Genomic DNA, 17,507 nt, shown 5'->3' on the forward strand with positions numbered 1-17,507 from the left:
TACTTAACTGTGTCTGTCTGTCTGTCTGTGCTTGTATACTTAACCGTGTCTGTCTGTCTGTCTGTGCTTGTATGCTTAACTGTGTCTGTCTGTCTATCTGTCTGTGCTTGTATACTTAACTGTGTCTGTCTATCTGTCTGTGCTTGTATACTAAACTGTGTCTGTCTGTCTATCTGTGCTTGTATACTTAACTGTGTCTGTCTGTCTATCTGTCTGTGCTTGTATACTTGACTGTGTCTGTTTGTCTGTCTGTCTGTGCTTGTATACTTAACTGTGTCTGTCTGTCTGTCTGTGCTTGTATACTTAACCGTGTCTGTCTGTCTGTGCTTGTATGCTTAACTGTGTCTGTCTGTCTATCTGTCTGTGCTTGTATACTTAACTGTGTATGTCTGTCTACCTGTCTGTGCTTGTATACTTAACTGTGTCTGTCTATCTGTCTGTGCTTGTATACTTAACTGTGTCTGTCTGTCTGTCTGTGCTTGTATACTTTACTGTGTCTGTCTGTCTGTCTGTGCTTGTATACTTAACTGTGTCTGTCTGTCTATCTGTCTGTGCTTGTATACTTAACTGTGTCTTTCTGTCTATCTGTCTATCTGTCTGTGCTTGTATACTTAACTGTGTCTGTCTGTCTGTCTGTGCTTGTATACTTAACTGTGTCTGTCTGTCTGTCTGTGCTTGTATACTTAACTGTGTCTGTCTGTCTGTCTGTGCTTGTATACTTAACCGTGTCTGTCTGTCTGTGCTTGTATGCTTAACTGTGTCTGTCTGTCTATCTGTCTGTGTTTGTATACTTAACTGTGTCTGTCTGTCTAACTGTCTGTGCTTGTATGATTAACTGTGTCTGTCTGTCTGTCTGTCAGTGCTTGTATACAAAACTGTGTCTGTCTATCTGTCTGTGCTTGTATACTTAACTGTGTCTGCCTGTTTATTTGTCAGTGCTTGTTTATCTAACTGTGTCTGTCTGTCTATCTGTCTGTGCTTCTATACTAAACTGTGTCTGTCTGTCTATCTGTACTTGTATACTTAACTGTGTCTGTCTGTCTATCTGTCTGTGCTTGTATACTTGACTGTGTCTGTTTGTCTGTCTGTCTGTCTGTGCTTGTATATTTAACTGTGTCTGTCTGTCTATCTGTCTGTGCTTGTATACTTAACTGTGTCTGTATGTATATCTGTCTGTGCTTGTATACCTAGCTGTGTCTGTCTGTCTGTCTGTCTGTGCTTGTATACTTAACTGTGTCTGTCTGTCTATCTGTGCTTGTATACCTAACTGTGTCTGTCTGTCTGTCTGTCTGTGCTTGTATACTTAACTGTGTCTGTCTGTCTGTCTATCTGTCTGTGCTTATATACTTAACTGTGTCTGTCTGTCTATCTGTCTGTGCTTGTATACTTAACTGTGTATGTCTGTCTATCTGTCTGTGCTTGTATACTAAACTGTGTCTGTCTATCTGTCTGTGCTTGTATACTTAACTGTGTATGTGTGCCTACCTGTCTGTGCTCGTATACTTAACTGTGTCTGTCTATCTGTCTGTGCTTGTATACTTAACTGTGTCTGTCTGTCTGTCTGTGCTTGTATACTTAACTGTGTCTGTCTGTCTGTCTGTGCTTGTATACTTAACTGTGTCTGTCTGTCTGTCTGTGCTTGTATACTTAACTATGTATGTCTGTCTATCTGTCTGTGCTTGTATACTTAACTGTGTCCGTCTGTCTATCTGTCTGTGCTTGTATACTTAACTGTGTCTGTCTGTCTGTCTGTATGTGCTTGTATACTTAACTGTGTCTGTCTGTCTGTCTGTGCTTGTATACTTAACTGTGTCTGTCTGTCTGTCTGTGCTTGTATACTTAACCGTGTCTGTTTGTCTGTGCTTGTATGCTTAACTGTGTCTGTCTGTCTATCTGTCTGTGCTTGTATACTTAACTGTGTCTGTCTGTCTACCTGTCTGTGCTTGTATGCTTAACTGTGCCTGTCTGTCTGTCTGTCAGTGCTTGTATACAAAACTGTGTCTGTCTGTCGGTCTGTGCTTGTATACTTAACTGTGTCTGTCTGTCTATTTGTCAGTGCTTGTATATCTAACTGTGTCTGTCTGTCTCTCTCTCTCTGTGCTTGTATACTAAACTGTGTCTGCCTGTCTATCTGTGCTTGTAAACTTAACTGTGTCTGTCTGTCTATCTGTCTGTGCTTGTATACTTGACTGTGTCTGTTTGTCTGTCTGTCTGTGCTTGTATATTTAACTGTGTCTGTCTGTCTATCTGACTGTGCTTGTATACTTAACTGTGTCTGTATGTCTATCTGTCTGTGCTTGTATATCTAACTGTGTCTGTCTGTCTGTCTGTCTGTGCTTGTATACTTAACTGTGTCTGTCTGTCTATCTGTGCTTGCATACTTAACTGTGTCTGTCTGTCTTATCTGTCTGTGCTTGTATACTTAACTGTGTGTGTCTGTCTATCTGTCTGTGCTTGTATACTTAGCTGTGTCTGTCTGTCTATCTGTCTGTGCTTGTATACTTAACTGTGTGTGTCTGTCTATCTGTCTCTGCTTGTATACTTAACTGTGTCTGTCTGTCTATCTGTCTGTGCTTGTATACTTAACTGTGTCTGTCTGTCTATCTGTCTGTGTTTGTATACCTAACTGTGTGTGTCTGTCTATCTGTCTCTGCTTGTATACTTAACTGTGTGTGTCTGTCTATCTGTCTGTGCTTGTATACTTAACTGTGTCTGTCTGTCTATCTGTCTCTGCTTGTATACTTAACTGTGTGTGTCTGTCTATCTGTCTGTGCTTGTAGACTTAACTGTGTCTGTCTGTCTATCTGTCTCTGCTTGAATACTTAACTGCGTCTGTCTGTCTATCTGTCTGTGCTTGTATGCTTAACTGTGTGTGTCTGTCTATCTGTCTATGCTTGTATGCTTAACTGCGTCTGTCTATATGTCTGTGCTTGTATACTTAACTGTGCCTGTCTGTCTATCTGTCTGTGCTTGTATACTTAACTGTGTCTGTCTGTCTATCTGTCTGTGCTTGTATACTTAACTGTGTCTGTCTGTCTATCTGTCTTTGCTTGTATACTTAACTGTGTCTGTCTGTCTATCTGTCTGTGCTTGTATACTTAACTGTGTGTGTCTGTCTGTCTGTGCTTGTATACTTAACTGTGTCTGTCTGTCTATCTGTCTGTGCTTGTATACTTAACTGTGTCTGTCTGTCTATCTGTCTGTGCTTGTATACTTAACTGTGTGTGTCTGTCTGTCTGTGTTTGTATACTTAACTGTGTCTGTCTGTCTATCTGTCTGTGCTTGTATACTTAACTGTGTCTGTCTGTCTATCTGTCTGTGCTTGTATACTAAAATGTGTCTGTCTGTCTATCTGTCTGTGCTTGTATAATTAACTGTGTGTGTCTGTCTGTCTGTGCTTGTATACTTAACTGTGTCTGTCTGTCTATCTGTCTGTGCTTGTATACTTAACTGTGCCTGTCTGTCTGTCTGTGCTTGTATACTTAACTGTGTCTGTCTATCTGTCTGTGCTTGTATACTTAAATGTGTCTGTCTGTCTATCTGTCTGTGCTTGTATACTTAACTGTGTGTGTCTGTCTCTCTCTGCTTGTATACTTAACTGTGTCTGTCTGTCTATCTCTCTGTGCTTGTATACTTAACTGTGTGTGTCTGTCTGTCTGTGCTTGTATGTATGTGCTTGTATACTTAACTGTGTCCGTCTGTCTATCTGTCTGTGCTTGTATACTTAACTGTGTCTGTCTGTTTATCTGTCTATGGTTGTATACTTAACTGTGTGTGTCTGTCTGTCTGTGCTTGTATGTATGTGCTTGTATACTTAACTGTGTCCGTCTGTCTATCTGTCTGTGCTTGTATACTTAACTGTGTCTGTCTGTCTATCTGTCTGTGCTTGTATACTTAACTGTGTCTGTCTGTCTATCTGTCTGTGCTTGTATACTTAACTGTGTCCGTCTGTCTATCTGTCTGTGCTTGTATACTTAACTGTGTCTGTCTGTCTATCTGTCTCTTCTTGTATACTTAACTGTGTCTGTCTGTCTATCTGTCTGTGCTTGTATACTTAACTGTGTCTGTCTATCTGTCTGTGCTTGTATACTTAAATGTGTCTGGCTATCTGTCTATCTGTCTGTGCTTATATATTTAACTGTGTCTGTCTGTCTATCTGTCTGTGCTTGTATACTTAACTGTGTATGTCTGTCTATCTGTCTGTACTTGTATACTTAACTGTGTCTGTCTATTTGTCTGTGCTTGTATACTTAACTGTGTATGTCTGTCTACCTGTCTGTGATTGTATACTTAACTGTGTCTGTCTATCTGTCTGTGCTTGTATACTTAACTGTGTCTGTCTGTCTGTCTGTGCTTGTATACTTAACTGTGTCTGTCTGTCTGTCTGTGCTTGTATACTTAACTGTGTCTGTCTGTCTATCTGTCTGTGCTTGTATACTTAACTGTGTCTGTCTGTCTATCTGTCTGTGCTTGTATACTTAACTGTGTCTGTCTGTCTGTCTGTGCTTGTATACTTAACTGAGTCTGTCTGTCTGTCTGTGCTTGTATACTTAACTGTGTCTGTCTGTCTGTCTGTGCTTGTATACTTAACTGTGTCTGTCTGTCTGTGCTTGTATGCTTAACTGTGTCTGTCTGTCTATCTGTCTGTGCTTATATACTTAACTGTGTTTGTCTGTCTACCTGTCTGTGCTTGTATGCTTAACTGTGTCTGTCTGTCTGTCTGTGTTTATATACAAAACTGTGTCTGTCTGTCTGTCTGTGCTTGTATACTTAACTGTGTCTGTCTTTCTGTCTGCCTGTGCTTGTATATCTAACTGTGTCTGTTTGTTTATCTGTCTGTGCTTGTATACTAAACTGCGTCTGTCAGTCAATCTGTGCTTGTATACTTAACTGTGTCTGTCTGTCTATCTGTCTGTGCTTGTATACTTGAGTGTGTCTGTTTGTCTGTCTGTCTGTGCTTGTATATTTAACTGTGTCTGTCTGTCTATCTGTCTGTGCTTGTATACTTAACTGTGTCTGTCTGTCTATCTGTCTGTGCTTGTATACTTAACTGTGTCTGTTTGTCTGTCTGTCTGTGCTTGTATACTTAACTGTGTGTGTCTGTCTATCTGTCTGTGCTTGTATACTTAACTGTGTGTGTCTGTCTATCTGTCTGTGTTTGTATACTTAACTGTGTGTGTCTGTCTATCTGTCTGTGCTTGTATACTTAACTGTGTGTGTCTGTCTATCTGTCTCTGCTTGTATACTTAACTGTGTCTGTCTGTCTATCTGTCTGTGCATGTATACTTAACTGTGTCTGTCTGTTTATCTGTCTGTGCTTGTATACTTAACTGTGTGTGTCTGTCTATCTGTCTGTGCTTGTATACTTAACTGTGTGTGTCTGTCTATCTGTCTGTGCTTGTATACATAACTGTGTGTGTCTGTCTATCTGTCTGTGCTTGTAGACTTAACTGTGTGCGTCTGACTATCTGTCTGTGCTTGTAGACTTAACTGTGTCTGTCTGTCTATCTGTCTCTGCTTGAATACTTAACTGCGTCTGTCTGTCTATCTGTCTGTGGTTGTATGCTTAACTGTGTGTGTTTGTCTATCTGTCTGTGCTTGTATGCTTAACTGCGTCTGTCTATATGTGTGTGCTTGTATACTTAACTGCGTCTGTCTGTCTATCTGTCTGTGCTTGTATGCTTAACTGCGTCTGTCTATATGTCTGTGCTTGTATACTTAACTGTGTCTGTCTGCCTATCTGTCTGTGCTTGTATACTTAACTGTGTCTGCGTGTCTGTCTGTCTGCCTGCTTGTTTGTCCTTCTATGCTTGCCTCTGTTTGTCTATTTGTCTGTCTGTCTTTGCGTTTGCCTGTCTGTCTGTCTGTCTGTCTCTGTGTTTCTGTCTATTTATCTGTGTTTGTATTTTATTTATTTAACTGACTGTCTTTCTGTCTGTTACTGTATTTTCGATTGTATCTGTCTGTTTGTCTCAGCTTCTCTTTGTATGTCTGCGTGTAAATCTATGTCTGTTTATGTTGGTATGTATTTTTGTGTGTATGTAAGCATGTATGTATGTATATATGTATGTATGTATGTATGTATGTATGTATGTATGTATGTAAGTGTTGGTATGATCTTGAAAACGGTATAACCAGGTGATGATACAACACAGGAAGAATGATCAACTCGGACAACGATGCTGAGACTCTCCAGGAGGTAAGGGTCGTATTATAAGACATTTCGGCGCCCAAGAACACATATTTGACAAGGCTTTCGTAGGAGTTGTGGGCATTTCCAGGAGTAGTTTTATGACCCTGGTGTTAGTTTGACCCTTCTTCTGTACCATGAACCTAAGGAAACATTCATTAGAACCCGACTGACCCTCTCTTTAACCTTTAGAATTGTTAATGTGAGAAGCGATAGTGTCTTATAATACCAACCTAAATGTCCTGTATGCGTGAGCCGACAAATGGATGATGCAGTGCAATATCAACAAATGCAACGCCCCTAGTGTGGGAAGAAATAACCCCCGAAGTAATTACACACTAAATAACACACCCCTTGAACACACCAGCTGCAGGAGGGATCGGGGTGTGCGCGAGAGATATGACCTTCGACCCAAAAATCAATGTATTATCGCAAGAAACTGCGCAAAAAGTCTCGGGTTCTATTTCGAGAAGTGTAAGCAACAGGGGCTCATAAGTTAGCCTCTGTATTTGGCACTAGTTATGCCTCACCTAGACTACGCTGTTCAGTTTGGCGTCCCTATTACAGGAAGGATATAGATTCCCTTGAAGCGACACAGAGAGAAACGACTAAAATGATCCAGGCACTAAGGAACTTACCGTAACGGGGATAGACTATTAGGCAACTTTTAAAATGCATCCCTTTGAAATTTGTGCGTGGGGATTTAATCGAGGTTTAAATGGATCAAAGGGATTAAGAAGGGCGATTTAACTTAAGTGTGTATATTAAAGACTGCATATATTAAAGACTGATGTGTGATGTTGGAAAAATTTAAGTCCAGAAAAAAAAATCGGTAGAAAGTCACTAAAAACTGGTTCACGAACAGAGTGGCGAACGAGTGGAACAAACTGAGTAGGTATATAGTTGAGGCAAACACAACTGAAACATTTAAATGGAGATTAGATGCATTTATGGACGGGAAGGGAATTTGGTGAGCAAACTATCTCCAGGAGCTGCCCTGTGTAGGCCGTCTGTCTGGCCCCTTGTATAGTCTCTCTCTCTCTCTCTCTCTCTCTCTCTCTCTCTCTCTCTTTTTACATCGCGGCCTATTGCGCCGTTAGGCCTTTCCCTGGTGGTGCCTGATGATCGGCCAAGCCCGTTCTGGCGCAGGCGAGTGTTTATAGTGGCGCCATCTTGTTGTGTCCCTGTGTATTCTTGTATAATGTATGTATGTTCTGTCTGCCTCTGTATGTTCGTTTATGTCTGCCTGTCTGACCTGACCTGAGCTGACTTGGCCTGCCCCTACACAGGTCCGTAACGCCGCCCAGGCTGGAGCGTCGGCTGTGCTGGTGTACCCCGACCCAGCTGACGGGCTGGACGCGGAGGCCTACCCCGAGGGGCCGGGCCTGCCTGGGGACGGGGTATTGTGGGAGAGCCTCGCCACCACCCCGGGGGACCCCACCACGCCCTTCACCCCCAGCCTGCCACACGTCTACAGGTTAGGCTCAGGTCACGTTCAGGGCTATGGAGTCGGAGGCGGAGTCGCCGGAGTCTCCTACTTTTGGTCAGAGTCGGAGTCGGTAATAATATCTCCGACTCTGATACCTTTACGATGAGTGTGATGTTTCGAGGCTGGGTGTGGTGTGGTGTGGCGTGGCGGGGTTTGATTTGCCTACCACTATACTGCAGAAGAGGGAAGGGGGTTGGGGGATGGAGTCGGAGTCGGAGTCGGAGTCGGAGTCGGAGTCGCAACCTTATATTTATCTGGAGTCGGAGTAGAAAATTTTTATATCCGCCTCCACACCCCTGGTCACGTTTCCAAGCCGTCCAGACTCAAGTGGGCGTACCGTTCTTCCATCAATATTCTGAAACGTATGGAGCTCCCATTACAATTACTTCCCAAGGCCGCAGAGATTGATTGAGTCTTTAGGGATATTTTTCCCGTTCAAGATGCAGAAACCGCGTAAAACTAATGCTACTTTTTTTTTTTTACAGCAAAGGAGTCTGTTTAAGGGCATAAAAAAGGAAACAAATATGAAAAAAAAGGGTCCGCTACTCACTGCTCCTAAAAAGAGTTAAGGTCAATTTCGGGAGGAGAGGTGTCCTGATACCCTCCTCTTGAAAGAGTTCAAGTCATAGGCAGGAGGAAATACATATGAAGGAAGATTGTTCCAGAGTTTACCAGCGTGAGGGATGAAAGAGTGAAGATGCTGGTTAACTCTTGCGTAAGGGATTTGGACAGTAAATGGATGAACTTGAGTAGAAAGTCGTGTGCAGCGGGACTACGGGAGTGGGGGAGGCATGCAGTTAGCAAGTTCAGAAGAGCAGTAAGCATGAAAATATCGGTAGAAGATAGAAAGAGAGGCAACATAGCGGCGGAATTTAAGAGGTAGAAGACTATCAGTAACAGGAGGAGAGCTGATGAGACGAATAGCCTCAGACTCCACTCTGTCCAAGAGAGCTGTGTCAGTGGAGTCCCCCCACACGTGAGATGCATACTCCATAAGAGGGCGGACAAGGCCCCTGTAAATGGATAGCAGCTGTGCAGAGAAGAACTGGCGGAGACGGTACAGAACGCCCAGCCTCGAGGAAGCTGATTTAGTAAGAGATGAGATATGAAGTTTCCAGTTGAGATTTTGAGTTAAGGATAGACCGAGGATGTTTAGTGTTGAAGACGGTGATAGCTGAGTGTTGTCAAAGAATAGGGGATAGTTGTTTGGAAGATTGTATCGAGTGGATAGGTGAAGAAACTGTGTTTTTGAGGCGTTTAAGAACACCAGGTTCTTCTTGCCCCAATCGGAAATAATAGTAAGGTCTGAGGCTAAGCGTTCTGCTGCCTCCAGCCTGGAATCGTTTAGTTCCTGTTGGGTGGGTCTTCTATTAAAAGAAGTTGAGTAATGCAAAGTAGAGTCATCGGCGTAAGAATGGATAGGACAGCTCGCTTTGGAAAGAAGATCATCAGTGAACAACAGAAAGAGAGTGGGAGATAGGACAGAACCCTGCGGAACACCACTAATAATAGGTTTAAGGGAAGAACAGTGACCGTCTACCACAGCAGAAATAGAACGGTCAGAGAGGAAACTTGAGATAAAGGTACAGAGAGAAGGATAGAAACCGTAGGAAGGTAGTTTGGAAAGCAAAGATTTGTGCCAGACCCTATCAAAGGCTTTTGATATGTCCAGCGCAATAGCAAAGGTTTCACCGAAACGGCTAAGAGAGGATGACGAAGAGTCAGTTAGGAAGGCAATGAGATCACCAGTAGAATGCCCCTTGCAGAACCCATACTGGCGATCAGATAGAAGATCAGAAGTGGAAAGGTGCTTTTGAATCTTCCGGTTAATGATTGATTCAAAAGCTTTACATAGATAAAAAAAAAAAAAGTAAAGCTATAGGACGGTAGTTTGAGGGATTGGAACGGTCACCCTTCTTAGGCACAGGCTGTATGAAGGCATACTTCTAGCAGGAAGGAAAGGTAGATGCTGACAGGCAGAGGAGAAAGAGTTTGACCAAGCAGGGTGTCAGCACGGAAGCACAGTTTTTAAGGACAATAGGAGACACTCCATCAGGTCCATATGCCCAGAATCGTCCAGAGTGGATTTTAGAGAAAGTTTGAGAGAAGAGTTCAGCCTTAAAGAGTATCACAAAACAGTGCATGGTAAGCCCAACAACTTCACCAGAGGCTTTTTAAACAGGCAAACTGAGTCGCCGATACGTTTTAGAACACGGTTTTTGGCCTTTCAATTACACGACAAATGTTGTGAGTACTCTAATTGTATTCTTGTTAACATTGGCATTCATTACCATTACTACTACTACTACTACTACTACTACTACTACTACTACTACTACTACTACTACTATTACTACTACTACTACTACTATTATTACTGCTACCACCACTATTACCACTACCGCTGCTACCACCACCGCTTAAAACTCATTCCTCAGGCGGGACCGGGCGCACCAGCCGCTGCCTCGCATACCCGCTCAAGCCATCAGCGCAGAGGTGGCGCAAACGATCTTCAAGCTCTTGGCGGGCCCCGAGGTGCCTGCCGGCTGGGCGGGGGGAGTGGCGGCGCCCTACACGCTGGGCGGCTCATGGGGCACCGACGCTGGCATCAGGGCCGTTACCATGACCGTCAACAACGTGGTGGAGCGGCAGGAGATCAAGAACATCCACGCGACCATGCCGGCCTCGGACGAATCCAGGTGGGTGCTTGTTATTTTATATCTATTTATTTATTATTTATTTATTTATCTTTTATATATTATTTTTTTATCTTATTTAATTTAATTTTATGTGTCTCTTTTCACTAGGATACTAAGACAGTCTAAGGTCCGTATTCTTAGACGCTTTTGGCTCTCACAATAACTATCTCCAGAGGCCATGAAGGATATTAATCTGCTCCTCATGAGTGTTTTTCACGTCCATGGTGCAGAGGGCTTGTCCGATTGTCATTAACCTCAGAACACTGTCGATGGAAATACCCACAACCTCTACAAAAGACTTACCAAATATGGATGTGTGGGCCCCGCAAAGTTTGAGAATACGGAGCCACCTTCCTAATGCACGAGTTAGCCATTACTTCCCCTCTTTCATCCTTTTCACCGGTAAGCTACAAGACAGCCTTCGTTTTCACGAGGAGGGTGTGAAGACGGCTCAGGAAACTTGGTCTTTTTTTTTTTAACTTTCGCCTTTCATTTTGTAGCAATTCCTGTGGTCAGTGGACAGCCTGTGTGTATGTGTGTGTCAGGGTGGTGATTGTGGGCTGTGTGTGTGTGTGTGTGTGTGTGTGTGTGTGTGTGTGTGTGTGTGTGTGTGTGTGTGTCAGGGTGGTAATGGTGTGCTGTGTGTGTGTGTGTGTGTGTGTGTGTGTGTGTGTGTGTGTGTGTGTGTGTGTGTGTGTCTGTGTGTGTCAGGGTGGTAATAGTGGGCTATGTCTGTGTGTGTCAGGGTGGTGATGGTGGGCTGCCACTACGGGTCGCTCCAAGGCCGCGGCCACACCGCGGCGGGTCTGGGCGCCCTGCTGGCCCTCAGCGACGCCTTGGCCAAGAGCCACCTGCCGCGGGGGACGCAGAGGAAGGTGATCTTCAGTGCCTGGGCCAAAGGGGAGGACGGCAGCCTCGGCTCAACGGAATTCACGCAGGTATGATCACTACTCCAGTTTGTGCACTCAGGCGGATCCGGACGCATATTCCCAGTCTCTCTACGGTATGTGGTCCCCAAGTGAAGACGCTCAGCTGTAGCTCCGAAACTAACTATAAGACATTTTGGAAAATATTCTCACTGTGATTCCCACACAAATTTACTTGTTGAGTGCCAATGTAGCCTTACTTAATCGAACTTAACCTTACGCAACCTGACCTATTCAAGAGTGGGCGTCACATAGCCGCACAGAGAAGGAAATAGTAGTACGCATCCCGGACACTGGCACTGCTGACGGGCTGGCGGCGGGCGGGTGTCCAGCGTCTCCGCCGCCCTCACCAAGACTTGAACAGTACTAAACATCTCGACTAAGCTGCCCCGTTACACAAGACATGCGTACTTTGTTCAAACCGTTGGATTAAACAGTGATCGTAAAACTCTTACACGATTTTCAAAACTGGACAGCGTGCCGAGAAATACTTAAGAGTATGACTCTAATATTGTCAAACGCTTCGTGTTCTTGTTACGACTATTTTTTACGGCCGCAGAGAAGAAACGTCGGTCTGTTCATAGCCTTACAGAGCTATCGCCAGGGTCATGAAACCACCAATGGAAAGCCCGGCAACTTTTGCGAGTCTTTTTAAATAGATGTACTAAGGCTTCGAAAAGTTTAATAATACGACCCTAAGCCTCCATTACATCACCCCCTTTCTTGTGTTGGCAGCTGCACGCGTGGTGGGTGGAGTCCTCGGTGCTGGCCTACCTCGACCTGGACTCCCTGGTGCGGGGGACGGGCGCCTTGCGGGTGGGCGCATCCCCGGCGCTGCGCGAGACCATCCGGGAGGCGGCCAGGCAGGTACCGTGGCCCGGGGCAGAAGGGCGCCGCGGAATGACGGTGCGTGACGGATGGCGGAGGGCGGACCCGGAACACAGGGACGGTGAGGCGGGGCGGGCTGTTGTTATTGTTATTATTGTTACCATTGTTGCTATTCCTATTTTTGTTATTATCATTGTTTTCTTCTTGCTGTTGTTGTTGCTATTGTTGTTGTTGTTGTTGTTGATGATGTTGTTGTTGTTGTAGTTAGTGGTGGTGGTGGTAGTGAACGTTGCTGTCCTTTTCGCTTTGTACCTCTTTTACTCTTCCTTTTTTACCTCTTTCTCTTTGTTTTCTTCTTCTTTTACTTCTTCTTCATCTTTTTTCTTTTTTTTTCTTCTTCTTCTTCTTCTTCTCCTCCAACTCCTCTTCTTCCTCTTCCTCCTACTCCTCCTCCTCCTTCACCATCACCACTTGTTCCTAATCCTCTCTCTCCTTTCCCTCTCATCCATCACGTCGATCAGTAACACCTCCTCCTTCTCCTCCTCCTCCTCCCCCCCCTCAGACGTGCACTTCCATAACCTTGGCTCCGGCAGCGACACCGTCAGCTTCACGGCGCAGCACGGGGTGCCCTCTGCTCGCTTCGCCGTCGTGGGCTCTGAGACGGTGAGTATAGCGGAGTGTGTGTGTGTGTGTGTGTGTGTGTGTGTGTCCTTCACCATGGTCTGATCGCGTGCTGGCCTCGTGATCTCCAGCCAGTAGCATGTAGAACCTCTCCCTCACTCCCTCTCCGAATGTGCGTGTGTGTGTGTGTGTAGCGCTGCTTCTATACTGCATTACTACTACTACTACTACTACTACTACGAATGAATAGAACGAGGAAGAAATGAAGAGAGAGAGAGAGAGAGAGAGAGAGAGAGAGAGAGAGAGAGAGAGAGAGAGAGAGAGAGAGAGAGAGAGAGAGAGAGAGAGAGAGAGAGAGAGAGAGAGAGAGAGAGAGAGAGGAGGGGGGAGGGGGGGAGGGGAGCGAACAAGCTTATCGACAGTCTGACAGCCAAGTCAATACGGGGATAAATATAGCAGCTTCCTCTGACCTTCCAGCCTCTGACCTTGCTTGACCTCGCCTGACCCCTCGCTTTGTTTCCCCTCATGCAGCCTCAGCCATGCGCCTCCGTGATGCAATGGTTAGCGTGCCTAGCTACGAATTCACGGGCCCGGCTTCGAAACCCAGCCCGGGCAGTCGGCGTGCAGCCCACCCAGCTGTTCATCCTTCTTCTCGGGCTGGTCGATAAATAGGTACCTGGGGAAACCTGGGGAAGGTAAACTGTAGTAACCCAGATGCCACGCTGGCCCTGTGTCCCGGGCATCCTACCTCCGTGGTCCCAGATGATGGGTTCTTACCCACCACACGCTCAAAGGCCATCTGTCCGTAACGCGCATCGTGCATGGCGTTAATTAAGCGTCCCACCGCCAAGTAAGGTCACTGTCCTGCCTGAGAGTCCGCTGGCCATGCACTCCGAAGCACTGTAATAGTGCGTGCATGACCCGGCGACTTCCTCAGCACTCACGGCAATGGAAAAAATAGTGTTTGATGCGGTAAATCATACAAGATCAGTTATGCCGCCATAATAGTGTTAATAGTAATCGTTATTTTATTTCGCTTTGAGGCATAAAAAAATACAGAAGAAAAAGTGCAGAAATATAATGCCGCACTCAACAGACGTATTGTGATACTAAATCTACAGGGTTATTAGCAGCCTTAGTTGTAGTGCTCTGTGCCCAGCCGATACCAACAGAAGGCCGGCCCCTCACGCCGCGCAGGGCCACACACGCGGGCAGAACTCTGTCTGGCGGCGGTGGTGCTGTATCGCAACACAGCCCGGCGGTCCATCCCGTGCCCGGTGAAGGTCAGAGAACAGCTGGGCCACCTGGGCAGCCCCTGAAACCGCTTATATTAAGGAATTCGTTATTACAAACCCTAAGACGGCTGAGGGAGGCAGCCCTGACTCCGCCACAGCGAGGAGCAAAACAGGGAGCAGCGGTGGCTCCTGAATAACCCCCACCTTCACCTCCCGGCCGCGGAGGCGGAACCTCCTCAGCAGCGTGTTGCCAAGACCTGTGAGCTCGGTGATCTGCTTCTTGGCGTCATCGTCGTCATCATCAGTCATTTCCTGGATGACGACACGACCACGTAGGCGAGTCTAGCCACACGTGTGAACCCTCGCCCATTGAGTCACATGCAGCTGACTGGCCGCTGGATGAGGAAGTCCTTACGTCAGCAGGTCCATTAAAGGTTCACGCCCCCCCTCCCCCCGGCAGGAGTGTCACCACCCTCGCGACAGCAGAGTCGCCAACACAGAACACGACCGTGCACGTGCTGACCTCCTCGTCCCTCTGCCTGTTCCTTCTTCCTATCTTTATCCATTCTTGATTCCCTATTTGGCGCAGAGATAGATAGATAGATAGATAGATAGATAGATAGATACATAGATAGATAGATAGATAGATAGATAGACAATAGACAGATAGATAGATAAACAGATAGACAGTGAGAGAGAGAGAGAGAGAGAGAGAGAGAGAGAGAGAGAGAGAGAGAGAAACCCATCCACTTTGTCTCTTCCCTTCCCCACGCGTCGCGGCAGCCATAACACAATATCATTCCTCTCGCAGCCTTTCCGCGACTACGAGATAGAAGCAGTAAAGCGATGCGTACACGTCAAGGAAGCACCACACACACACACACACACACACACACACACACACACACACACACACACGTACTAACCCACTCTCTCCTCGGCCCCCTCAGGAGAGCAACACGTACCCGCTCCAACACTCCCAGTACGATGGCCTGGACGCCCACACCCGCCTGCTGGACCCCACCCTGGCCTGGACCCACATGATTAGTGAGTGTGTGTGTGTGTGTGTGTGTGTGTGTGTGTCTTGGGGGAAGTGTGATTAGACATTTTGATATAATTGACAGATTCAGTAATTAACAGACTGACTCGTTGTCTGACAGACTGAGTACTTGACTGACTGGCTGAGCGACTGACTTTATGACTGACAAACTGACTGACTCGCACCTACGTGGTATAGTGGTTAGCACGTCCAGCTACGAATCTACGGGTACGGGTTCGATCCCGGTCTGGGCAATCGGCGGCAGCTCACCCAGCTGTTCATCCTCACATCCGGGACGAACGATAAGTGGTTACCTGGGGACAACCGGGAAAGGTGCACTGTGGCAATCCGGAGGTCACCCCTGCCTTGCGTCCAGGGGCATTTTTCCCAAGCACCGCGAGGCTCAGCCCTCGGAGGGGCGGCGGGCTGGCGGACAGGCTGGGGAGCAACAGATCCTGGCGACGAGGCTCCCCGACAGCTGTGGGGGTCGACGGGGAGCCAACCCCCCTTGTAGGAGGTTAGGTTAGGTGAGATCTGCAACAAGCTAACATGACCTGGCTTCCCAAAGGAGGGGCCTCACCTCACTCGATCTTCCACATCCTGACTGGGAGCTTGCCCCCTTGACCCCTCCGCTGAGTTATACCCCGAGCGGCCGTCAGCAGCGGCTGGCATGGCTGGGACAGCTTCCGGCAGGAAAGGTTCGCTCACTCCCACCCCCCTGCTGCCACTCTGCCAGCCGGCCACGCCTCTGAACACTGAGATCCGCGCCGTACACCGGCCGCCAAGTGTCCGCCGCTCGGCCCAGACCACTTGGGGAGGTGTCCCGATGAGATAGGCTCTTCCCACCACAGACTCAAGGCCAAAAGTGACCCCGACGCAACGCTCAGCTGTAGCATATGGGCCTCACCTTTACGTTACCTTTAGCTGTTTGACTGGCTGACTGACTATTTGACTGAGAGGTTGATTGTCACTTCTTAAATCCTCATACTGTAGGAGAACAGTATCATGAGAGAGAGAGAGAGAGAGAGAGAGAGAGAGAGAGAGAGAGAGAGAGAGAGAGAGAGAGAGGGAGAGAGAGAGAGAGAGAGAGAGCATAGATTACTTATGGTTTCTCCATGTTAGAGAGAGAGAGAGAGAGAGAGAGAGAGAGAGAGAGAGAGAGAGAGAGAGAGAGAGAGAGAGAGAGAGCATAGATTACTTGTGGTTTCTCCATGTTATCTAAGCTTTCCTTGTGTTATAATTATGCTACGTGTGTTCCTTGTGTCACGTCTTCTGTGCCTGAGTTTCGTGCCATATGCTACGTGTCCCCCTCGTGTCCCCTTACGCCACGCCCCTCCGTCGCCGCAGCCTCCCTGGTGGGCGCCACGACGCTGGTGCTGAGCGAGAGCGAGGTGCCGCCACTGCTGCTGAGCGAGCTGGGCGGCGACCTCTACAACGGCTGGGAGGAGTTCGTCGGCCGCCACGAGGAAACGCTGGCACACTCCGGGTACAACTTCACCGCGATCCTGGGTAGGCGATGGCTCTTGTTGTTGTTGTTGCTGTAGTGGTAGTGGTAGTAGTAGTAGTAGTAGTAGTAGTAGAAATAGTTGCTGCAGAAGTAGTAGTAGTACTAGTTGTAGTAGGAGCAGTAGTAGTAGTAGCAGCAGCAGCAGCAGTAATAGTAATAGTAGTAGTAGTAGTAGTAGTAGTAGTAGTAGTAGTAGTAGTAGTAGTAGTAGTAGTAGTAGTAGTAGGAGGAGGAGGAGGAGGAGGAGGAGGAGGAGGAGTCAAAGGCTCTTCGTCTCATCATCTCCCTTCCTCCTATCAGAAGACTCTAAATTCCGCCGCCATGTTGCATCTCTTTCTATCTTCTATCGATATTTTCACGCTGACTGCTCTTCTGAACTTGCTAACTGCATGCATCTGCCCCCTCCTGCGGCCTCGCTGCACGCGACTTTCTACTCTTGCTCATTCCCATACTATCCAAATCACTTATGCAAGAGTTAACCAGCATCTTCATTCTTTTATCTCCTCCGCCGATAAACTCTGGAACAGCCTTCCTTCGTCTGTATTGCCTCCTGCCTACGACTTGACCTCTTTCAAGAGGAGAGTATCGCGACGACACCACCTGAAATTGACTTCTCTTCTGGCCTCTCGTTCTTTCTTTTTCGTCGGAGCACCCTCTAGCGTCTTTATATTTTTTTGGTCACTGTTTTTGTTTTTCGGCCTTGGTGTAAATAAAAGTGAGTCATTAGTATAGTCCTTCTTGGGACGCCTTCCATGAACCAGTCGGGTGAGACTCGCCAGGACCCCCACGCAAGCAACTAGCGTTCTTGTGTCTTGGCAGGAAGGTTGTTAGTCTCCGGACAAAGTTTCTGCCGCTCACCCTTTACATGCCCCGCCTGGCCTTCTGAGCCACGCAGCCTTCCTCCTCCAGGAGGAGGAAAGCTGCTTGGCTCCGGAAGCCTGAGGGAAGGAGGAGTCCTCCTTCCCTCAGGCTC

At 46.8% G+C, this 17,507-nt stretch overlaps 1 protein-coding gene across 3 annotated transcripts in view; it reads left to right on the plus strand.

Moving 5' to 3' along the window:
- Positions 1-17,507, plus strand: part of LOC127008529 (aminopeptidase NAALADL1-like) — an 81,552-nt gene that overhangs the window by 38,806 nt on the left and 25,239 nt on the right. For all 3 annotated transcript variants that reach the window (XM_050880695.1, XM_050880696.1, XM_050880697.1), the window contains exons 7-13: positions 7,480-7,667; positions 10,118-10,378; positions 11,124-11,316; positions 12,040-12,253; positions 12,695-12,795; positions 14,939-15,035; positions 16,375-16,536. In XM_050880695.1, the coding sequence (XP_050736652.1) occupies positions 7,480-7,667; positions 10,118-10,378; positions 11,124-11,316; positions 12,040-12,253; positions 12,695-12,795; positions 14,939-15,035; positions 16,375-16,536 (1,216 nt within the window). The remainder of the gene's footprint in view (positions 1-7,479; positions 7,668-10,117; positions 10,379-11,123; positions 11,317-12,039; positions 12,254-12,694; positions 12,796-14,938; positions 15,036-16,374; positions 16,537-17,507) is intronic.

The sequence above is a fragment of the Eriocheir sinensis genome, chromosome 38, assembly GCF_024679095.1.
Source record: "Eriocheir sinensis breed Jianghai 21 chromosome 38, ASM2467909v1, whole genome shotgun sequence".
NCBI lineage: Eukaryota > Metazoa > Arthropoda > Malacostraca > Decapoda > Varunidae > Eriocheir > Eriocheir sinensis.